We start from the raw sequence: 25,436 nt of genomic DNA on the forward strand, positions 1-25,436 counted from the left end.
GTAAGCATCCATGCTCCCTCGAGACATCTGTGGCCTTGTGTTGTGACAAAACTGCACATTTTAGAGTGGCCTTTTATTGTCCCCAGCACAAGGTGCACCTGTGTAATCATCATGCTGTTTAATCATCTTCTTGATATGCCACACCTGTCAGGTGGATGGATTATTTGGGAAAAGGAAAAATGCTCACTAACAGGGATGTAAACAAATGTGTGCACAAAATGTGAGAGAAATAAGCTTCTTGTGTGTATGGAACATTTCTGGGATCTTTTACTTCAGCTCATGAAACATGGGACTAACACTTCACATGTTGCGTTTATATTTTTGTTCAGTGTAGATGCATTTATGGCCCATTTTACCTGGGCCCTGTCAAAAACAAATGAGGGTGCGAATCTGAAAAGGGGAGGAGTCATCTACAAGCAGAAAAATTATGGCCACAACCTGAAGATCCGAAAATGATGGAAGAGCAGAGCAGCAGTGGGGGAGGAGACTTGCACAGTGGTAACCTTTTCAGCTGACTATGCTACGATGTTTAAAAATACCTTGACAACTAAGCAGGATAGCGGTGACTTTTCAGGTTTGACCTACCAATTTGCCTTTATTTCTTGTGACACCCAATACGTTTAAACGATGGATATGTAGGCTTTTGAGTTGGTTTTATTTTCATACAGATGAGAAAGTGAAAGAGAGAAAAGAGGAATGTCTTACCAAAAATAACAAGGTCAGTTTGGGGTTTCATCTTCTGCATCTCTCAATAGTATAGGTAGCTATTTCACAAAATAAACAAAATGAATCAGTTGTATCATTCAGCAGTGTCATATTTAACGGTATTTCCTAAATGATTAGTCTCTTTCATTACCATCCATTCTAAAGACTAACTTAGCTAGCACACTCCTCGATTAGACTGCATCTTCTCAACAGAAGGTTAACATCAGTGGTCATACTTCGTTTCTCGTCAACATCTTCAAATAATGGATGGAAACGGAAGAAAATAGGCCACACGTTCGTATTTTGCATTGAATTGATTGTCTACATCGATTTCATAACTAACCTAGTTAGCTAACTACTTTGGGCAAGATAGGGTTTTAGTGTAGCTTGAGCCTACCTAGGTCGAGCACACGACTAGCTGGCTAAATGAGTGAGCCTTTTTCTGCGTATAACAGGTGCATCTCTCGCTTGAGCGCTGTTGTCTGCTTGGAATTATTTCCTAATCCTTTATTACAAATCCTTTATTACATATCTGCTACCAAAACAATCCTTTCATGTTCGAAAATGCATTTTCACCGATAAACGATTGACGTTTTGCAAGTGTTTAGCTAGCTAACGTTATAATGTTGAAGTCTAAAAAGAAAGCTAGCTAGTTAGCAATGTGTAGCTTGCGAACAGTTGACGCGTATCGGGACAAGCAGGGCCCTCCTTTGTAATGACAGATACTTATTATTTGTGTATCTGGACTATTTCGAGAATTCAATGTTAAATAACTTATTCTACTAACATGGCCTAATTTTGTAGCTATGTTAGCTGTTTGCCAGTTCTGTGAATATAGGGTTATTGCTAGCTAAATGAATATATACTTATTTAAGTAACGTTGTCTACTTATTTTTAGCGCGCATATTTTGCATAGCGGGGGGCCTTTATTTATTTGACCTAGACTCGTTTAGCTAGATAGATATTACATTTAGGACTAGTTAGCTACATTGTCTCACCATACAGCAAACCGTTTGGCTTTCAGACCTGGGATGTATTCATTACGGCAATTCTGTTGCCAAACGCTTCATAAACGGAAGCAAATGGAACGAAACGGGGAGGGATTTACCCTAATTTGTCCAGTAGAATCTCTCGTTTTAGTTGAACGTTTTTCAACCGTTTGGATTCATGCTTACACCCCTGATCAGCTCAAGTAACTAGCTAAATCAGTTGAGTTCTCTCTAACTCTGTTTTATTGGCTATATTGTTTTACAATTTGAATCGCATGACACTGCTGCTTGGATTTCGCAGCAATATTAGTTTACTTTCACCTCTTTTAAAGGTAGCTTACCTACCCCCTATGTCAAGGTCAACATTGATAAGCCTACTTACTACTAGCTAGCTAAATTACTTGCAACTAGCTAGCTGTTCAATGGTTGGGGTCTGACTGGTTAACTTCATAGAGAGGGATTGGGAACATCCAGTCATCTGAGATTGCAAGGCAAACTTGTCTAGTGGAAATATTTAATATTCAGATGTACATTTGTGTACATCTGTGTTATCCAATGGCTGCTTTGGTGGATGTGGGATATGTCAATTAAATTTGCTCTTAATGCCACTGCATTTGAGGCCCAATTATTTTTATTGTTTTAAATTATTTCCCAATGTACAGGTCATATAACAGGCAAATAATTGTAAAGGGGAATGAAGCATAGAATTGAATGTAAACTCTTCTTCCTTGGTAGGAACTGTATGGAGCAGACACTGTCTATATGAGGATGAACAGAGCTACACTATTCTGACTGCAAATATACAGTAGGTAGGAAATCATTGGCATGGTAATAACATTTGCTTTACCTTACACAAGACATTGAAGGCCTAACATAATTATTTGCGCAGCCCCAAGGCCTTATTCAAATGATTAAAAAAAACTTGTTTTTAGTTTGAACCCTTTGTTTTATGTTATTGTATGAGTGGGGAGGCTCTATATTCACAGTTTGGTTGTGATTTAGGCGACTGACAAACCTTCTCAAGATTACAACTTTCCCTGATTGCAACTTTGCCAAACTTGAAATCTTCGAAGTATCAATTTTATAAAGCTTCCAGAGGACGTTCTTTCTTAGGCCTATATCATCAAGGCCTATTAGTTGGAGGATGTGTGTTACTCTATAGTGAAGGTGCTCCTTGACATTTTGTTGAATTTAAAGCACCTGCTGTTTAACAGATGGCCTAATTTTGGCTAACTGAGGCTTCCAACTAGGGCCTATGTCAATGATCTATGTTCTCAGGAATGGCTGTTGGATATAGGCTGAAAAGAGATGCACTTGTTTTAGGAGAACAGACAGACACAATAGACACGAGTTAAAATCTACTCAAGTCTTAACAATTTGGTGTAACACGTCTGACTCCTTATGAAATTCACTGCTTTTGTGTTTGTTTTGATTGCATCATATTCCTCCTTGCTATTGCACTGTAGTTACGTATGGCGCGAACAGCAACACATAAAATACTTTTCTTGCTTGTTTAGGAAATGAGCTTTGAAATCAATCCTTAGTTTGAACACATGATTGAATCATGTTCAGGAAATGGGAACATGATAGAATCTAGGCCACAGTGACTAGAGCGCTCGCTTTGATGCATACTGTGACACAAAGAGCTTTTTGCCTGTAGAGCATTGCAAGGTGTATTAGCTAAACAAAATATAAACACTTTTATGTAAAAATGGCAGGCGTGTTTTACTTGTTTGTGCTCTTACATTTTAAGTAAAGGGAAGTTAATTGGATGATTGAGTCTAACAGTCCATAATGTAGGCCTAGGCCTGTTTTTTTTGTTGTTGTTGAAATTAACAGCCTCTTCGAATGTAGGCCCTACCAGTTTGCCAGCTTGGCCTTGTCTCTTTCAAGGAGGCAACTTTAGAAACCTATAGAAAGCATGACTACTGTGTTTCTATTCAGACTGCTCTGAGTCAGGGGCTCCTAGCAGAAGAGAGGAGAGAGCCTCATGCAGGGAGTGTATCGGGAGAGTGCAGACTAGAATCATCTCTGATGGTTTGATTGGAATCTGTAGCCTACTTCTGCATGTCTCAACATGGTTAAGGAGTAAGGCATCGGTGGGCCAAAAAAACAAGCCATCTACTGGTCAAACAAATGGTTAACAATCTTCTCAAGTTGAAAAGCAGATGACTGACAACTCAGTCTAATAGACATTTAAGAACTTGCCAATTGCTTCAAATTATGCTTCATCAACAAATGTATCCTTGCCTTGTAGCGGTACATTTTTGAGTGGTTTGATCCCAGGCGTCCTCCGGGTTAGGGGAGGGTTTGGCTGGCCGGGATGTCCTCGTCCCATCGCGATCTAGCGTCTCCTTGTGGCGGGCCGGGCGCATGCACGCTGACTTCGGTCTCCAGCTGTACGGTGTCTCCTCCGACACATTGGTGTGACTGGCTTCCGGGTTAAGCGAGCAGTGTGACAAGAAGCAGTGCGGCTTGGCAGGGTCGTGTTTTGGAGAACGCATGGCTCTCGAGCTTCGCCTCTCCCGAGTCCGTAAGGGAGTTGCAGCGATGGGACAAGATTGTAACTACCAATTGGATATCATGGAATTGGGGAGAAAAAGGGGTAAAATAAAAATAAGATATCCATCTCTACCTACCTCTGTAAAGATATACATCCATCAAAAAGTGTAGAAGTAAGAGATGGTGCCCGACTGAGATTAAAGGTATGATATATTGAATAAATAAAAGCACGAAAACGTTAAACTTTTCATTCCATGCTCAAATGATCGGCTCTCATCTTTGACTGTAGACTGAATCACTATGAGTGAAGGCTCCCTTGGAAAGCACTTAGCCCTAATTTTAGATTATTTGCTGCCTTTGCATCTAAGTTGAGGTTCTGTCATCGACCGCGTCTGATAGCGACAGCAATGTGATGACAGCGTTTGGCCTCTGAGCAGCGTTGGCCGGGCTGGCGGAGCAGAGTCAACAGACCAGGGATCTCTTTTAATTTCTTTACAGAAACTGAATGATGTTGACAGGTGTTTTAAAAGGGGGAGAAAATGCTTAGATGCATTGTATCCTGATCCTCATCAGTTTCCTTTTTTGAAGGGACAATGAATATTGGATCTAAGATATATATATATGTATGTATATATATATATATAGCAACCAGGCAATAACAGCTGTCAGAGTTGTAAAGAGTAGGTTTACTTTTCCCCAATAGGCCATGTAAATGCACTTTTCTATGCAAATTTTCCTCCTAAAGATGGTCTGTTATAGTTCTGATGAGCTGACGTCACAGCCTAGCTTGCTTAGCATTAGGATTCCAGGCGATTGGCCGACCCTGGGCTGCCTGTCTCAGCACTACAGGATTGGGGTTGGCACAGTCGAGGCTCTAATTCCCACCCCCAGGGCACCTAATTAAAACTTACAACCAAGACAAATGACCTTTGACTCTGTCTGCCGTTTCACGAGAACTGCTATTCTAAAAACTCCATGACATGCAAAGAGGAGATCAGTGGGAGATCAACATACCCTCTTAGCAAATGATTATGGCACTTGAAATGTTTCGATTTTCTCAGTCAGTATCGTAATACTACTTTTTGCTTGGTCTTCTGTATTTTTTTCACACTTGCTTGTACTTAATCTATTGTTTTAGATTCTGCTTGTTCATTTAGTCAGACCTCCCATTAGATTGCTAGTTTATCATTACTGTGACAAAGGCAAAAACAAACTTGTACATATGTAAATATACTCGTAAATATGTTTTAGCTCTCAGTTTTGCCCGTCGTTTGTTTTGTTGTCATTGATACATTCGCCCACTTCATGGGCCATTGCATTGAAATATTGTTGGAAAAAGTTTCTTTCTTACTCTCTAAAAAATCTGTAAAACGAAACCCTGAATATCTGCTGAAAATTTTCTTTGTTATTATACAGTTGAAAAAGGTCATGCATGAGAGGTCTTTTGAAGGCAAATAAGGCTTGATGAGTTTATTAATTAAAAAAACTATCAGATTCTTACATGAGTTGATTCTCTTTCTTTGCAGTGGCTGACTAACATGGCTGACTAACCACCTGCCACGGACTCTTCATGGATAATAGAGGAAAACAACAAAGGAAACACAAAATAAAACCTCATTAATTATCAACAAAGACATTAAACATCCAGAAATAATAACCCACCATCACTTTGACTTCCAGTGCATGTGGCCCTGAAATAGTCCTAAGAGAGGAGGTGGGGAACACATAGGCCTACCACTATGCACTGTAAACAGAGAGGCTGGGACTGTGGAGGTGTCGGGAGAACCAGGCCTCCAGGCAGAACTATCCCCCTGGTGCTGGGTGTTCTGGTGGCTCTGGTCCAGGGCACTGTACCTGGGGGACCGGTAATGGAGGGCCTGGGGGAGATGGTGTTGGTGGACCTGGAAGCCTCCATGCACTCCTCTGTCCTCTCTGACTTGAATGCTGCAGCCTCTGTCACACAGGGACCTTCCATGGGTATCCCAGAATCCCTGGCTGCGGTCACAGAGGTGGCTCCCGTAGGCATCCCAGACTCTTCAGCGGTGGTGGGCCAGGGGTTCCAGTTGAGGATTCCACCCAGGTTGACGAATGGCAGTTGTAATGTTCAGGTAAGCACTCATGAGTAGGATGTTACTACCAAATAGTATTACTAAGACGTTCCTATTAAATTACTAGAGGTGCTATTGTTATGTAGTAGGTAGTGTAGTGTTCGCACACAGGTAGGCAACACACTATCTAGGTAACACTTCCACACTTGATCCCAGGTGGCAGCAGCCGGGTCTGGGGGTTGCCAAGGTTTGATTAAAGGGATACTTCAGGATTTTGGCAATGAGGCCCTTTATCTACATCGCCAGAGTCCGATGAACTTGTGGATAGAATTTTTATGTGTATGCGTGCAGTTTGAAGGAAGTTGCTACACGCTAACGCTAGTTAGCATTGGCTCGTGAAACTACCTCTAACTTCCTTCATACTGGACACAGAGACATAAAAATGGTATCCACGAGTTCATCTGACTCTGGGGAAGTAGATAATTGCCAAAATCCCAAAGTGTCCCTTTTAAGCACAGGTCACATTTCAGTTGAAGGCATTCAGTTGTACAACTGACTAGGTATTTCCCTTTCCGCCATTTTAACGTGGTTGTCAGTCAGTGACCCAGTTTGCAAGCCATTTCATGGCCATGAGGCATTTAGTTAGTTTTTTAAGTCTTTAGTTAGGGCATGCCTTTTGTATTTTTCCTTTTTTGTACGTATTTATGTTTCGTCACCGTCTGAACAATAGTAATCCTCTTGGACTGGCCGACCAAGGTCAAGCGAGACAGAGCTGGACCAGTAGCGGTGCTAGGGAAAATTACAGAAGAAGCCAAGCCAGTAAAAAATCCATATTACAACCTATGTTGTGATAATTGTGTTGTTTGCTCTATAACCCATTAGTTCATACGCCAGCGTGATATACAATAAGGCCGTGACAACAAAAAGACAACAGTCACACAGTGGCGGAATAAATTCAACTACACATACGTTTGTTTCATTAATAACCAGAGAGCAATGTCTGTCCACAAAGTATGTCCACAAAGTAAATATTGCAAGTAACAAACAGTTTATATGACCTGCAACATGGTCAAGCAAGCTAATATTTGATAGTTTACCTAACAACTACTGATTTAGAACCACGGAGTTACCACAAGTCAGGACAAAGACAACAGGAGCACTGCCTCCACTATTTCAGCCCCAATTCTAAACTTAAACATTTTTAACATCATCAAATAAACAAGGTTAAGCATTCAGACCCCTTTCACCTTTTCCACACTCCTGGTTGTCTTGGCTGTGTGCTTAGGGTTGGGTCCTGTTAGAAGGTGAACCTTCACCCCAGTCTGAGGTCCTGAGCACTCTGGCAGCGGCAGGTTTTCATCAAGGATCTTTCGGTACTTTGCTCTGTTCATCTTTCCCTCGATCCTGCCTAGTCTCCCAGTCCCTGCCGCTGAAAACCATCACCACAGCATGATGCTGCCACCACCATGTTTCACCTTAGGGAAGCTTGGCATTCAGGCCAAAGAGTTCAATCTTGGTATCAGACCAGAGAAACTTGTTTCTCATGCTCTGAGTGTCCTTTAGGTGCCTTTTGGAAACACCAAGTGGGCTGTCATGTGCCTTTTACTGAGGAGTGGCTTCCGTCTGGCTACTCTACCATAATGGCCTGATTGGTGGAGTGCTGCAGAGATGGTTGTCCTTCTGTAAGGTATTCTCATCTCCACGGAGGAACTCTGGAGCTCCTTCACAGTGACCATCGGGTTCTAGGTCACCTCCCTGACCAAGGCCCTTCACCCCCAATTGCTCAGTTTGGCCGGGCTGCCAGTTCTAGGAAGAGTCTTGGTGGTTCCAAACTTCTTCCATTTAAGAATGATGGAGGCCACTGTGTTCTTGAGGACCTTCAATGCTGCAGAATTATTTTGGTATCCTTCCCTAGATCTGTGCCTTGACACAATCCTGTTACGGAACTCTACGGACAATTCCTTCTACCTCTGCTTTTGTTTTTGCACTGACATCTGCGGGACCTTATCTAGATAGGTGTGTGCCTTTCCAGTTAATGTCCAATCAATTGAATTTACCACAGGTGGACCCCAACCATGTTTCAGAAACATCTTAATGAGGCTCTCAATGAGAGTTTTGAGGTGTCCCCAGTTTGTGAAGTTACTCATGTTCAGAGTTGTGCTGATTTGAAACCAGATAGGGAGGATAATTAGTTGTGTGGGGACTTTCTTTGTCATACTCGAAAGTGGCTTCCAGGAAATGGATCTCCCCAGTGAGAAAGGGGGTTCTTGTGTCTCTAGCTGAGACCTGGGCAGAGATATCATATCTAGTGTACCCTCTGAAGGTTGAGAATAAGGTTGATTCATGTGTCAGTTTAGGAGAGACGTTCTTTGTTGGGTTGAGTGACACTGATACGCTAGGCTCTATGTGTGTTCTGAGAAATTAGTTGGTTTCCCCAAGTGATCTGTTGAAGTCAGTTTGTCAGTGAGTCCTTTGTTCCATTAGCTGACATGTGCTTTGCCACAGTGGAGGAGGTTCATCAGGTTTTGATTTAGCTGACACTTCTCTGTGTTTAAATTATTATTATTTTTTCATCTTTATTTAACCAGGTAGGCCAGTTGAGAACAAGTTCTCATTTACAACTGCGACCTGGCCAAGATAAAGCAAAGCAGTGTGACAAAAACAACAACAGAGTTACACATAAACAAACGTACAGTAAATAACACAATATAAAAATATATGTACAGTGTGTGCAAATGTAGAAGATTAGGGAGGTAAGGCAATAAATAGGCCATAGAGGCAAAATAATTACTATTTAGCATTAACACTGGAGTGATAGATGTGCAGATGATGATGTGCAAGTAGAGATAATGGGGTGCAAAAGAGCAATTAGATAAATAACAATATGGGGATGAGGTAGTTGGGTGTGCTATTTACAGATTGGCTGTGTACAGGTACAGTGATCGGTAAGCTGCTCTGACAGCTGATGCTTAAAGTTGGAGAGGGAGATATAAGTGTCCAGCTTCAGTGATTTTTGCAATTTGTTCCAGTCATTGGCAGCAGAGCACTGGAAGGAAAGGCGGCCAAAGGAAGTGTTGGCTTTGGGGATGACCAGTGAAATATACCTGCTGGAGCACGTGCTATGGGTGGGTGTTGCTATGGTGATCAGTGATCTGAGATAAGGCGGGGCTTTACCTAGCAAAGACTTATAGATGACCTGGAGCCAGTGGGTTTGGCGACTAATATGTAGCGAGGGCCAGCCAACGAGAGCATACAAGTCGCAGTGGTGGGTACTATATGGGGCTTTGGTGACAAAACAGATGGCACTGTGATAGACTACATCCAGTTTGCTGAGTAGTGTGTTGGAGTCTATTTTGTAAATGACATCGCCAAAGTCAAGGATCGGTAGGATAGTCAGTTTTACGAGGGTATGTTTGGCAGCATGAGTGAAGGAGGCTTTGTTGCGAAATAGGAAGCGGATTCTAGATTTAATTTTGGATTGGAGATGCTTAATGTGAGTCTGGAAGGAAAGTTTACAGTCTATCCAGACACATAGAATATGTGGACAACTACAAATACCTAAGTCAGAACCGTCCAGAGTAGTGATGCTAGTCGGGCGAGCGGGCAATCGGTTGAAGAGCATGCATTTAGTTTTACTTGCATTTAAAAGCAGTTGGAGGCCACGGAAGGATGGATTGAATGGCATTGAAGCTCGTTTGGAGATTTGTTAACCCAGTGTCCAAAGAAGGGCCAGATGTATACAGAATGGTGTCGTCTGCGTAGAGGTGGATCAGGGAATCACCTGCAGCATGAGCGACATCATTGATATATACAGTGAAAAGAGTCGGCCCAAGAATTGAACCCTGTGGCACCCCCATAGAGACTGCCAGAGGTCCGGACAAAAGGCCCTCCGATTTGACACACTGAACTTTTATCTGAGAAGTAGTTGGTGAACCAGGCGAGGCAGTCATTTGAGAAACCAAGGCTATTGAGTCTGCCGATAAGAATGCGGTGATTGACAGAGTCGAAAGCCTTGGCCAGGTCGATGAAGACGGCTGGACAGTACTGTCTTTTATCGGTGGCGGTTATGATATCGTTTAGGACCTTGAGCGTGGCTGAGGTGAACCCATGACCATCTCGGAAACCAGATTGCATAGTGGAGAAGGTGCGGTGGGATTCGAAATGGTCGGTGATCTGTTTCTTTACTTGGTTTTTAAAGTTTTTAGAAAGGTAGGGCAGGATGGATATAGGTCTATAACAGTTTGGGTCTAGAGTGTATCCCCCTTTGAAGAGGGAGCTTTCCAATCTTTGGGGATCTCAGACGATACAAAAGAGGTTTAACAGGCTAGTAATTGCAACAATTTCGGCGGATAATTTTAGAAAAAGAGGGACAAGATTGTCTAGCCCAGCTGATTTGTAGGGATCCAGATTTGGCAGCGACAAAGCTGTGTCTTTTGATGAGAATCAGGAGCTGGTGGAAAACCGGAAAATCCACCGGTTTTGTCACTTTTTTATTTTTATTTTACCCCCTTTTTCTCCCCAGTTTCGATCTTGTCTCATCGCTGCATCTCCCCAATGGGCTCGGGAGGTTGAAGGCCAACTCATGCATCCACCGAAACATGACCCACCAAACCGCGTTTCTTAACAGCTGCCTGGTTAACCCATAAGCCAGGTGCACCAATGGGTCAGAGGAAACAGCGTTCAACTGACGACTGAGGTCAGCCTGCAGGCACCCGGCCCGCCACAAGGAGTTGCTAGAGCCAAGTAAAGTCCCCACGGCCAAACCCTCCCCTAACCCGGACGACACTGGGCCAATTGTGCGCCGCCCTATCGGACTCCCGATCATGGCCGGTTGTGATACAGACCGGGATGGAACACAGATCTGTAGTGACACCTCTAGCACTGCGATGCTGCGCCTCTCGGGAGGCCCTCGGTTTTGTCACTTCTGGTTGTTGAGGAGCTGTTGACAGTTCCTGCAGCATGTAGACCTAGTGTGTCTGCTGTTAAGGTGGAGGAAATTGAGGAGAATATGGCTAACGGTTCCATTTCAGTGAGTGCTTATGGCTAAAAAATGTTTACCTGGGTACAGAGCTGTGATTTTGATGGTTTTGTTTTGACTGGGTTCTGGATTTGAGAATGGCTTTCTTGAGGGTTTTTGTTGTCCGGTTGTGTAACTGCAGCTGTAGGGATTTATAGTGTACATATTTTGTCTCTTCAGTTAAGGACGTTTTATGGAAAGAAAGATACTTTTTTTTTTATAAATGTTTGGAAAGTTAAGGGAAATAGATATGGGTGACCTATAGGTAGGTTTCCATCCATTGGCGACAGATTTGAATGCAAATATTCTAAAATCTATATTTTTGGTTTCCACCAAACTGACTTGTTGAAGATAAAAATCAGTATGTGATGACGTAGTGCACAAAATGCACCTTTTTGTTTAAGTTTTCATGTACCGAATAAAAATGTTTCCATCGCATTTTCATCTCTGCTGATAGTTTTGTCACAAAAACGTTTGCGTTAAATAGCAAATAAGCCTACTCTGGTCTTGGCAGAGTAAGCAACAGCTCACAGATACGGTGCGCGTAGGCTGTGCAGGGAGGCTAGTCTACATGATGAGATTATTATGGATAATATTTTTCTTTATCAAACTGCAGTCAAGCATTGATCATCATGTCACCAGAATAAGACCCTCAATATTTATTGGAAAGGAGTTTAAATCAGGTTTTTTTTATTTTGACTGCACTGGGCCTTGAAAGAGTCCTGATGGACTTCATATCGAAAATACAAACAAGATCTTTAGTTTTCTCCAGAGGTGATACCGTGAACATACAGTGCATTCGGAAAGTATTCAGACCCCTTGACTTTTTCCACATTTTGTTATGCTACAGCCTTATTCTAAAAGTTATTAAATAAATGTTTTTCCTTATCAATCTACACACAATACCCCATAATGACAAATCGAAAACAGGTTTTTAGATTTTTTAGCAAATATACAAAAATTAGGGATGCACCGATATGAAACTTTCGGCCGATACCAATATCCGATATTTTCCTTGCCAAAAAACCCGATACCGATAACCAATATAACATTTTTTAGCAGCCTTAAACATTCTAGTACAGTTAAATAGTTTAAACACACACACACACACACTGACCAAAAAGTTATTTTGTTGGCATTTACGTATGTCCCCATTACCAGTAAAAAAAACATAATCAAACCTATTTCATTCACTTGCTTGCTTTGCTGTTTCATTGTTCAGTTGTTTCATTCTCAACCAGGATCTCATCATACATGTCAAGCTGTGAAGTTTCAGCTCTGTCTGTTCGTAGGGCCTCTCTTCCTCAGTGCTCACTGTCACTGTGTCTGTTTCCATTTCACGTAAACCCTGTTTCTTGTCTGCATCGAAGTAGCATTCCTTGTACCTAGCATAGAGCATGGTGGCGACACAGTAAAGAGGTTCAGAGAGAATGCCACCGAATCGCTTGTTCACAGCCTCTAGTAGAGTACTTTTCCAAGTTAACCCCAAAGGTCTGTGTCAGCAGTTTAGTTGAGCAGGCGTTTCAATGCCATGACAGAGGGTATCACGTCTGCTGCAGACGCAGTTGATGAGCTTATTTCTCGAGTCAGTTGTTCGAATGGAGCTAGGAGTGTGTTCATATTTCCAAGTTTCAAACATGTTCTCAAATGCCATTGAAATGGCAGCAGCGGTATGAGAACCAGCACATTTTTAAGCATGCAACTGTGCTGTCAGACTCAGCATGCTCATGGGGCTGACATCGCTGGTCCAAATGTCAGTCGTGAAGCTAATAGCAGTGACACCCATAGCAAGTAGTTCATGGATGTGTGTTTCAACAATACTGTGTAACTCCTGTAGGGCTACATCTGAAAAATAGTGCCTACTTGGTAGTGTGTACCGGGGCTCAAGGTGCTCGACCAGTCGGAGAAAGCCAAAATCATCCACGACAGAGAACGGTTGGTTGTCAAGGGCAATGAATCCCATTCTCTTGCCTTTAATGGGTTTCGCCTTTGAGTTGTCTCGCAGAAATGTTCTTACCCTTTCAAATGACTGCTCGACTTGTTGACTGCTCGATCCACACAGCAGACATTGTAGGCTAGGCTAGGAATGCTGTGTTTCACGTGCAGCGCTATATTGTTCATGGCGTCATTACGTCATCTACCTATGTTATATATGGGTATGCACATCAGCTTTGACATCGGTTTTGCACATCAGCGTTAAACTAGACATCGGGCTGATGCCGATGTAGGCATTTTTTGCTAATATAGGCCTATTCTGATATGCTTACCGATATATCATGCATCCCTAATAAAAATACAAAATAGAAATACCTTATTTACATAAGTATTCAGACCCGTTGCTATGAGACTCGAAATTGAGTTCAGGTGTATCCTGTTTCCATTGATCATCCTTGAAATGTTTGTGCAAGTTGGAGTCCACCTGTGGTAAATTCAATTGATTGGACATGATTTGAAAAGGGACACATCTGTTTATATAAGGTCCCACAGTTGACAGTGCATGTCAGAGCAAAAACCAAGCCATGAGGTTGAAGGAATTGTCCGTAGAGCTCCGAGACAATATTTTGTCAAAGCACAGATCTGTGGAAGGGTACCAAAAAATGTCTGCAGCATTGAAGGTCCAAGAATACAGTGGCCTCCATTCTTAAATGGAATAAGTTTGGACCCACCAAGACTCTTCCTAGAGCTGACCGCCCTTCCAAACTGTGCAATCCGGGGAGAAGTGCCTTCATCAGGGATGTGACCAAGACCCCGATGGTCAATATGACAGAGCTCCAGAGTTCCTCTGTGGAGATGGAGGACCCTTCCAGAAGGACAAGCATCTATGCAGCACTCCACCAATCAGGTCTTTATGGTAGAGTGGACAGACGGAAGCCATTCCTCAGTACAAGGCACATGACAGCCCGCTTGGAGTTTGCCAAAAGTCACCTAAAGATGCTCAAACCATGAGAAACAAGATGCTCTGGTCTGATGAAACCAAGAGTGAACTCTTTGGCCGAAATGCCATGCGTCATGTCTGGAGGAAACCTGGCACCATCCCTATGGTGAAGCATGGTGGTGGCAGCATCATGCTGTGGGCATTTTTATCAGTGGCAGGGACTGGTAGACTAGTCAGGATCGAGGGAAAGACGGAGGAAGCAAAACCTGCTCCAGAGCGCTCAGGACCTTCCAACAGGACAACGACCCTAAGCACACAGCCAAGACATCGCAGGAGTGGCTTCGGGACAAGTCTCTGAATGTCCTTGAATGGCCCAGCCAGAGCCCGGAATTGAAGCTGATCGAACGTCTCTGGAGAGACCTGAAAATAGCTGTGCAGCGACGCTCCCCATCTAACCCAACAGAGCTTGAGAGGATCTGAGGAGAAGAATTGGAGAAACTCCCCAAATATAGGTGTTCCAGGCTTGTAGCATCATCAGGTTGCTGATTATCCCGCACACCTGTCACCATTGTCAAGCTCACCAGCGCCTCATGACACTCACCTGGACTCCATCAGCTCCTTGATATATCTGTCACTCCCCTTGCTTCTTTCCTCAAGTGTTATTGACTCTGTTTTATGTCGGTGCTTTGTTTGTGTTTCGTGTTTGTTGTTTTGTTTATTTATTAAAACACTCACTCCCTGTACTTGCTTCCCGACTCTCAGCGCACTCGTTACAGAATAATACCTCACCTAAGGAAAGCATCAGGGAGTGTTAATTTTTTTGTGTCAGTGTAAATGACTTCGGGTCCGGGAGCCGCTACAGGCGCTCATGCCTCAACCAGATTGCCTGGCTCACCTGCCTCCGCCGGCTCGTCGGGCTTTCATGCCTCCACCAGATCGCTAGGCTCCCCTGCTTCCGCCGGCTCGTCAGGCTTTCATGCATCAGCCGGATCGCCAGGCTCCCCTGCCTCAGCCGGTCTGTCAGGTTTCTGCGTACCAGCCGGCGTGACAGGTTCCCGTGCCTCAGCAGGGGTGACCGGTCCGCTCCTGATCCCTGGGTTCGTCCCCTTTGTCGGCGTCCTGCGGCTGGAGCCGTGTGTCGGGGAGGGGGTACTGTCACGCATCCGGCCTCTAGGTCATCAGGTTGCTGATTATCCCGCACACCTGTCACCATCGTGAAGCGCACCAGCGCCTCATGACACTCACCTGGACTCCATCACCTCCTTGATTATCTTCCCTATATCTGTCACTCCCCTTGGTTCTTTCCTTAGGTGTTATTGACTCTGTTTCATGTCGGTGCGTTGCTTGTGTTTCGTGTTCATTGTTTTGTTTATTTATTAAAACACTCACTCCCTGTACTTGCTTTCCGACTTTCAGCGCACTCATTACAGTGATATGTTTTTTATACATTTGCAAACATTTCTAAAAACCTGTTTTTGCCCTGTCATTATGGGCTATTGTGTGTAGATTGAGGGCAAAGAAAAATGTAACCCATTTTAGAATAATGTTGTAACATAACAAAATGTAGAAAAAGTCAAGGGGTCTGAATACTTTCTGAATGCACTGTATAACTAAGTTGAATGATTTATGAATGGCAAGGATATATGAGCTCGACTTTATTCAGTCATTTCAACACCTTTTTATAAACGAATCAAGTTTGCCATTTGTCAATCAAAGCACAATAAATGGCCTATGTGTCACAACTCCGTGGCTGCATTTGAAACATACCAGGGTCCAACGTTAACTTTTTTTCTCACTTTCTCACCGATTGGGCCAATTGGCCAAAAATCTACTGTCCCGAACAGAATTTCTACTGGCTTGGACATGGTGTAGGTCTGAAATGCATTGGGGTCATGCCGGGCTTATATATTGGCATACCTTCTCTCCATATTCAGCTGTTAATGGGCTACATTTGGTTATTATGGTATTAAAAATATATGTAATATATACTGCTTAAAAAAATAAAGGGAACACTTAAACAACACATCCTAGATCTGAATGAAAGAAATAATCTTATTAAATACTTTTTTCTTTACATAGTTGAATGTGCTGACAACAAAATCACACAAAAATAATCAATGGAAATCCAATTTATCAACCCATGGAGGTCTGGATTTGGAGTCACACTCAAAATTAAAGTGGAAAATCACACTACAGGCTGATCCAACTTTGATGTAATGTCCTTAAAACAAGTCAAAATGAGGCTCAGTAGTGTGTGTGGCCTCCATGTGCCTGTATGACCTCCCTACAATGCCTGGGCATGCTCCTGATGAGGTGGCGGATGGTCTCCTGAAGGATCTCCTCCCAGACCTGGACTAAAGCATCCGCCAACTCCTGGACAGTCTGTGGTGCAACGTGGCGTTGGTGGATGGAGCGAGACATGATGTCCCAGATGTGCTCAATTGGATTTAGGTCTGGGTAGCGGGCGGGCCAGTCCATAGCATCAATGCCTTCCTCTTGCAGGAACTGCTGACATACATTAGGAGGAACCCAGGGCCAACCGCACCAGCATATGGTCTCACAAGGGGTCTGAGGATCTCATCTCGGTACCTAATGGCAGTCAGGCTACCTCTGGCGAGCACATGGAGGGCTGTGCAGCCCCCCAAAGAAATGCCACCCCACACCATGACTGACCCACTGCCAAACCGGTCATGCTGGAGGATGTTGCAGGCAGCAGAACGTTTTCACGTCTGTCACATGTGCTCAGTGTGAACCTGCTTTCATCTGTGAAGAGCACAGGGCGCCAGTGACGAATTTGCCAATCTTGGTGTTCTCTGGCAAATGCCACCTGTGGACGTCGGGCCCTCATACCACCCTCATGGAGTCTGTTTTTCACCGTTTGAGCAGACACATGCACATTTGTGGCCTGCTGGAGGTCATTTTGCAGGGCTCTGGCAGTGCTTCTCCTGCTCCTCCTTGCACAAAGGCGGAGGTAGCGGTCCTGCTGCTGGGTTGTTGCCCTCCTACGGCCTCCTCCACGTCTCCTGATGTACTGGCCTGTCTCCTGGTAGCGCCTCCATGCTCTGGACACTACGCTGACAGACACAGCAAACCTTCTTGCCACAGCTCGCATTGATGTGCCATCCTGGATGAGCTGCACTACCTGAGCCACTTGTGTGGGTTGTAGACTCCGTCTCATGCTACCACTAGAGTGAAAGCACCGCCAGCATTCATAAGTGACCAAAACATCAGCCAGGAAGCATAGGAACTGAGAAGTGGTCTGTGGTCCCCACCTGCAGAACCACTCCTTTATTGGGGGTGTCTTGCTAATTGCCTATAATTTCTACCTGTTGTCTATTCCATTTGTACAACAGCATGTGAAATTTATTGTCAATCAGTGTTGCTTCATAAGTGGACAGTTTGATTTCAAAGAAGTGTGATTGACTTGGAGTTACATTGTGTTGTTTAACCTGTTGGGGGTAGGGGGCAGTATTGACACGGCCAGATAAAAAACGTACCCGATTTAATCTGGTTACTACTCCTGCCCAGTAACTAGAATATGCATATAATTATTGGCTTTGGATAGAAAACACCCTAAAGTTTCTAAAACTGTTTGAATGGTGTCTGTGAGTATAACAGAACTCATATGGCAGGCAAAAACCTGAGAAGATTCCTTACAGGAAGGGCCCTCTCTGACAAGATCTTGTTCTTCTTGTCTCTGTTTATTGAAGACTGAGGATCTTTGCTGTAACGTGACACTTCCTACGGCTCCCATAGGCTCTCAGAGCCCGGGAAAAAGCTGAATGATATCGAGGCAGCCCCAGGCTGAAACACATTTGCGCGTTTGGCAAGTGGCCGATCAGAGGACAATGGGCTTAGGCGCGTGCACGAGTCGACCCCGTGCTTTATTTTCTTTCGTCTTTTTACCTAAACGCAGATTCCCGGTCGGAATATTATCGCTTTTTTACGAGAAAAATGGCATAAAAATTGATTTTAAACAGCGGTTGACATGCTTCGAAGTACGGTAATGGAATATTTAGATTTTTTTTGTCAAGAAATGCGCCGTGCTCGTCACCCTTCTTTACCCTTTCGGATAGTGTCTTGAACGCACGAACAAAACGGCGCTGTTTGGATATAACTATGGATTATTTGGGACCAAACCAACATTTGTTATTGAAGTAGAAGTCCTGGGAGTGCATTCTGACGAAGAACACCAAAGGTAATCAAACTTTTCTAATAGTAAATCGGAGTTTGGTGAAGGCTAAACTTGCTGGGTGTCTAAATAGCTAGCCCTGTGATGCCGGGCTATCTACTTAGAATATTGCAAAATGTGCTTTCACCGAAAAGCTATTTTAAAATCGGACATATCGAGTGCATAGAGGAGTTCTATATCTATAATTCTTAAAATAATTGTTATGCTTTTTGTGAACGTTTATCGTGAGTAATTTAGTAAATTTTTAGTAAATTCACCGGAAGTTTGCGGGGGGTATGCTAGTTCTGAACGTCACATGCTAATGTAAAAAGCTGGTTTTTGATATAAATATGAACTTGATTGAACAAAACATGCATGTATTGTATAACATAATGTCCTAGGGTTGTCATCTGATGAAGATCATCAAAGGTAAATGCTGCATTTAGCTGTCTTCTGGGTTTTTGTGACATTATATGCTAGCTTGAAAAATGGGTGTCTGATTATTTCTGGCTGGGTACTCTGCTGACATAATCTAATGTTTTGCTTTCGTTGTAAAGCCTTTTTGAAATCGGACAGTGTGGTTAGATTAAGGAGAGTCTTGTCTTTAAAATGGTGTAAAATAGTCATATGTTTGAGAAATTGAAGTAATAGCATTTCTAAGGTATTTGAATAATGCGCCACAGGATTTCACTGGCTGTTACGTAGGTGGGACGAAATCGTCCCACTGGCCCTAGAGAAGTTAAGTGTTCCCTTTATTTTTGTGAGCAGTGTATATACTTTAGCAATACAAGTCATTACTCTATTTTTTTTTTTTTATGGCATTCATTTTTGTTTCTAAAGAATGTCATTTTGAGAAGATTTGATAATAGAATGCTGCCCCTTTAAGACAAAAGTTCCAAAAGATTTTGACATGGCTACAGTAGGCTAGCCAAGACGAATGCTAGACATATTTTTTAGCTTTCTTTTTGCAGACTATCCAGCATATTGCTAGTATGTTCACTGTTGAAGGTTTCATTTTTGTATATTACTTTTCCTAAAATAAATAAGCTCAGCGAGTAGATTGATGGGCTATTATTTTTGCTCTGGACAGCGGGTGCTGTTTGAAGGCTTCAAGTCATGTACTGTTCGAAGTTGTGACTCGCAGGAGTGTTGTTGGTGCTTGAATGAACGGGCCAATCATATTGCTCAAATACAAATACCATGACAGTTAAGCGGGTAGTCTTCAATGGTAGACTGTCCCATTTACATTCACTGACCTGAAAGTTACTGTCCCTTTCAGGCCAGTTAATGTAAATGTAAAATGTCGGACCTTGCACGCAAAAGAAAATAAATTAATGCAAGAACAATAGGCTAAGTGGATTTCAACTCATAGTTTTTTTTGTTTTTTAACTAGGCAAGTCAGTTAAGAACATTCTTATTTTCAATGATGGCCTAGGAGCACTGCCTTTTTCAGGGGCAGAATGACAGATTTTTACCTTGTCAGCTCGGGGATTCGATCTTACAACCTTTCAGTTACTTGTAAAGCGCTTTAACATCTAGGCTACCTGCCACCCCAAATTCTTACCACATATGGGAAGTACAAATTCATGCTCTCTCTCCCCGTGTAAAAATTTGACTGCAACCACAGCGCACACATCACACACACGCAGGTACCGAGAGGCGAGACCGACAGACTCTCAAACAAGCAGTGTTTCCCTGTCATCGCTCACTTTGTGACTGGCAGGCACCTGTCCTATCAATAGATTGCTAGAAGATGCATATCAGTCATTGTTTTTTTGTGAATAGCGAATTGAAAAGTTGCCTAGTTTAATTTAAGTGGAAAAAGTACCCGGCTGATAATGACTCCGTAATCGGCTGTATAGCTAACAGCCGGCTGTAGCCAAATAAACTGCTTTGTTTCCCGAATCGTAGTGGGAAGACCACACACCATATCATCGCGTGACTCCAAGTTTACTTAGACATGATAGTTATTATTATATCAATAATTGCGTATAAAGGCATCTCTACCTCCAATTCTTGCATCATTAATTTTAGACAAAAAGATCCCACCATGTCGACCGAACAAATTCTGTCAGCTTTTATAAAATTGTACCAAAACTACCTGTTTCCATCACAGCTGTTGTGATTTTGTTTTATACGGTATGACTTTACATGAACTCAGCAAAAAAAGAAACGTCTTCTTACTGTCAACTGCGTTTATTTTCAGCAAACTTAACATATGTAAATATTTGTATGAACATAACAAGATTCAACTACTGAGACATAAACTGAACAAGTTCCACAGACTTGTGACTAACAGAAATGGAATAATGTGTCCCTGAACAAAGGGGGGATCAAAATCAAAAGTAACAGTCAGTATCTGGTGTGGCCACCAGCTGCATTACGTACTGCAGTCTCCTCGTGGACTGCACCAGATTTGCCAGTTCTTGCTGTGAGATGTTACCCCACTCTTCCACCAAGGCACCTGCAAGTTCCCGGACATTTCTGGGGGGAATGGCCCTAGCTCTCACCCTCCGATCCAACAGGTCCCAGACGTGCTCAATGGGATTGAGATCCGGGCTCTTCGCTGGCCATGGCAGAACACTGATATTTCTGTCTTGCAGGAAATCACACACAGAACGAGCAGTATGGCTGGTGTCATTGTCATGCTGGAGGGTCATGTCAGGATGAGCCTGCAGGAAGGGTACCACATGAGGAAGGAGGATGTCTTCCCTGTAACGCACAGCGTTGAGATTGCCTGCAATGACAACAAGCTCAGTCCGATGATGCTGTGACACACCGCCCCAGACCATGACGGACCATACACCTCCAAATCGATCCCGCTCCAGAGTACAGGCCTCGGTGTAACGCTCATTCCTTCAACGATAAAGACGAATCTGACCATCACCTATGGTGAAACAAAACCGCGACTCGTCAGTGAAGAGCACTTTTTGCCAGTCCTGTCTGGTCCAGCGACGGTGGGTTTGTGCCCATAGGCAACGTTGTTGCCGGTGATGTCTGGTGAGGACCCGCCTTACAACAGGCCTACAAGCCCTGAGTCCTGCCTCTCTCAGCCTATTGCGGACGGTCTGAGCACTGATGGAATGATTGTGCGTTCCTGGTGTAACTCGGGCAGTTGTTGTTGCCATCCTGTACCTGTCCCGCAGGTGTAATTTTCGGATGTACCGATCCTGTGCAGATGTTGTTACACGTGGTCTGCCACTGCGAGGACGATCAGCTGTCTGTCCTGTCTCCCTGTAGCGCTGTTTTAGGCGTCTCACAGTACGGACATTGCAATTTATTGCCCTGGCCACATCTGCAGTCCTCATGCCTCCTTGCAGCATGCCTAAGGCACGTTCACACAGATGAGCAGGGAACCTGGGCATATTTCTTTTGGTACTTTTCAGAGTCAGAAGGCCTCTTTAGTGTTCTAAGTTTTCATAACTGTGACCTTAATTGCCTACGGTCTGTAAGCTGTTAGTGTCTTAACGACCGTTCCACAGGTGCATGTTCATTAATTGTTTATGGTTCATTGAACAAGCATAGGAAACAGTGTTTAAACCCTTTACAATGAAGATCTGTGATGTTATTTGGATTTTTACTAATTATCTTTAAAAGACAGGGTCCTGAAAAAGGGACGTTTCTTTTTTCCTGAGTTTATAACTAGACATAAGACCCCTTGACTTAGCGAGTGCAACAATATTAGTAAGCTAGTTATTGGGTTCGTATCACTGTCATTAACCCTCAGTTCCAGAATGGGGTGAAAATAGCAGCCATATTAGTCATTGAGAAATTCAAACCAGTCCATTTGGAATTAATTGTAGTAGAGACATAATCCAGATTTTTTAAATATTGTCATAGAATTCTAAATACAGTTTATACAGGTTTTATACGAATTGTCTGTATATGCAGCCTCAAATATATGTAAATCAGACCATGCATGTATACATGTTTGTTTTCCTGGAAGGCTGTGAGCGCTGTTATTGTCACGGCTGTCGTAGTGAGTAGACCAAAATGCAGCGGGTACGTGAATGCTAATTTTCTTCTTTATTAAATAAATAAACACTGAACAAAAAGAATGACGAAAACAGTCCTGTCAGGCACACAGTCCTGTCCTGTCAGGTCCTTGCGGCATGGGGTTGTGCATTGTCATGCTGAAACATGAGGAAATGGCGGCAGATGAATGGCATGGCAATGAGCATCAGGATTTCATCATGGTATCTGAGTTTTTTTTACTACTCAGTTTTTCACAATTCCTGACATTTAATCCTAGAAAAAAATCCCTATTTTAGGTCTGTTAGGATCACCACTTTATTTTATGAATGTAAAATGTCAGAATAATAGTAGAGAGAATGATTTATTTCTGCTTTTATTTCTTTCATCACATTCCCAGTGGGTCATAAGTTTACATACACTCAATTAGTATTTGGTAGCATTGCCTTTTAAATTGTTTAACTTGGGTCAAACTTTTCGGGTAGCCTTCCACAAGCTTCCCACAATACGTTGGGTGAATTTTGGCCCATTCCTCCTGACAGAGCTGGTGTAACTGAGTCAGGTTTGTAGGCCTCCTTGCTCGCACGTGCTTTTTCAGTTCTGCCCACAAATGTTCTATAGGATTGAGGTCAGGGCTTTGTGATGGCCACTCCAATACCTTGACTTTGTTGTCCTTAAGCCATTTTGCCACAACTTTGGAAGTATGCTTGGGGTCATTGTCCATTTGGAAGACCCATTTGCGACCAAGATTTAACTTCCTGACTGATGTCTTGAGATGTTGCTTCAATATATCCACATAATTTTCTACCTCATGATGCCATCTATTTTGTGAAGTGCACCAGTCCCTCCTGCAGCAAAGCACCCCCACAACATGATGTTGCCACCCCCGTGTTTCACGGTTGGGATGGTGTTCTTCGGGTTGCAAACCTCCCCCTTTTTCCTCCAAACATAACGATGGTCATTATGGCCAAACTGTTATATTTTTGTTTCATCAGACCAGAGGACATTTCTCTAAAAAGTACGATCTTTGTCCCTATGTGCAGTTGCAAACTAGTCTTGCTTTTTTAAGGCGGTTTTGGAGCAGTGGCTTCTTCCTTGCTGAGCGGCCTTTCAGGTTATCATGATATAAGACTTGTTTTACTGTGGGTATAGATACTTTTGTACCTGTTTCCTCCAGCATCTTCACAAGGTCCTTTGCTGTTGTTCTGGGATTGATTTGCACTATTCGCACCAAAGTACGTTCATCTCTAGGCGACAGAACATGTCTCCTTTCTGAGCGGTATGACGGCTGCGTGGTCCCATGGTGTTTACACTTGCCTACTATTGTTTGTACAGATGATCGTGGTACCTTCAGGCGTTTGGAAATTGCTCCCAAGGATAAACCAGGAGGTCAACAACAAAACAATTCTGACGTCTTGGCTGATTTCTTTTGATTTTCCCATGATGTCAAGCAAAGAGGCACAGAGTTTGAAGGTAGGCCTTGAAATTCATCCACAGGTACACCTCGAATTGACTCAGATTATGTCAGTTAGCCTATCAGAAGCTTCTAAATCCATGACATCATTTTCTGGAATTTTCCAAGCTGTTTAAAGGCACAGTCAACTTAGTGTATGTAAACTTCTGACCCACTGGAATTGTGATACAGTTAATTATAAGTGAAATAATCTTTCTGTAAACAATTGTTGGAAAAATGACTTGTGTCATTCACAAAGTAGATGTCCTAACCGACTTGCCAAAACTATAGTTTGTTAACAAGAAATGTGTGGAGTGGTTGAAAAACGAGTTTTCATGACTCCAACCTAAGTGTAATGTAAACTTCCCACTTCAACTGTAGGTGGACGCTGTGGATTGAGACGCAACCCATTAAAATAAAAAACATATTTTAGATTTTTGTATTATGTATTATGCACGAGTGTGTTAATCGACTCTTAAGGATTAATAGGCTATATTTTGTTATTATGATACGGATTGAAAAATAATTGCATTCCAATAGAGAGATCGAGCTGGCTACAGGTAGGCTGGACAAGACAAATGCTAAAGTGTATTTTTGTAGATTTCTTTGTGCAGACTATCAACAGTAGCCAACACATTGCTAGTATGTTAACTATTGAAGGTTTACTTTTGTAAAGCACTTTCCCTAAACTAAGTAAACTTGATTGATGGGCACTTCTTTTTGTTCAGGATGTGCTGTGTGAATGTATCAACTTCTGTACTGCTCGAGAAGTTGTGGCTCGCGGGAGCATGGTGGTGCTTGAATGAACATCCTATGTCTCAAATACAAATGGCACGACATTCCCGCATGTAGCCTTGAATTGTTTTCAATTGTAGACCGCGACAGGGCAGGTAAATGTTGAACTGTAAAGCACAAATGCGCTGAGAATTTACTGGCCCAACTGCGGGCCATTGTTAATGTCAGACCCTGACTCTGTATGTTCCTGTACCTCATTTCCGTAATTGTTTGTGCCCAACTGCTTGATCACAATACCGTTCTTATTCCAGTCTTATTGTTTATGCTGAAATACGTTTGAGGAGTTTACCTTGCACATAAGAGCCAGCTCTCAACATCTCTTTGTAATTGGGAACAGCTATTACAGCTGAACAGAAAATGGCCTTCAATCTGTGTGTGGATGGAGAATGGAGAGAATCAATACTTTTTGGGAAGCATTGTAGTCCTGCTCAATAAGCTTAACTTTACGTAACCACAACCGCTTGATTATTTCATAATTCCCCTTCTACTTCTCCCAGCTCGTATGGCTATTTTGAATCTTACTGGAAATATTTCTGTTTGATATTTAACATACTCTAGGCCAGATCATTCTGTTGCAGCAATTTGTTTCAGCCTTAGGCTTCTCAATAACTAGCCAAATATTGACATATTTGCAATGCTATGCATAATATTATGTCTGTGTGTTTTTTTCTCTCACTGTATCACTGCTGATTGGGGTTTACTGTGGTGCAATTTGTTCAATAAGGAGTTTATGAATGGGATAATATTGGCTCCTTGTATTATTGGGAATGATATCCTGTCACATCGTAATGTCTCAAAATGAAGGGGTGATGACTCGGGCGGCTGTCATTTTGTGAATAGGTGGTAACTGAGCCGAGCTTCCTGCTCACTTCAACAAAAGGTTGGTAGAGACAGCAATACACAGATGAA

The 25,436-nt window shown here is 42.8% G+C and overlaps 1 protein-coding gene across 4 annotated transcripts in view; it reads left to right on the plus strand.

Annotated features, from left to right (window-relative positions):
• The first annotated feature begins 460 nt into the window (after positions 1-460).
• The window catches only part of LOC106571846 (dystroglycan 1), a 30,150-nt gene continuing 5,174 nt past the window's right edge, over positions 461-25,436 (plus strand). The window contains exons 1-3 of one of the 4 annotated variants that reach the window (XM_014145325.3): positions 461-718; positions 2,430-2,522; positions 5,723-6,304. In XM_014145325.3, coding sequence (XP_014000800.1) covers positions 5,936-6,304 — 369 coding nt within the window. In that variant the 5' untranslated portion in view covers positions 461-718; positions 2,430-2,522; positions 5,723-5,935. The remainder of the gene's footprint in view (positions 719-2,429; positions 2,523-5,722; positions 6,305-25,436) is intronic. The other 3 variants (XM_014145323.3, XM_014145324.3, XM_014145326.3) reach the window with 3 other exon arrangements.

The sequence above is a fragment of the Salmo salar genome, chromosome 15, assembly GCF_965601325.2.
Source record: "Salmo salar chromosome 15, fSalSal1, whole genome shotgun sequence".
Classification (NCBI taxonomy): domain Eukaryota; kingdom Metazoa; phylum Chordata; class Actinopteri; order Salmoniformes; family Salmonidae; genus Salmo; species Salmo salar.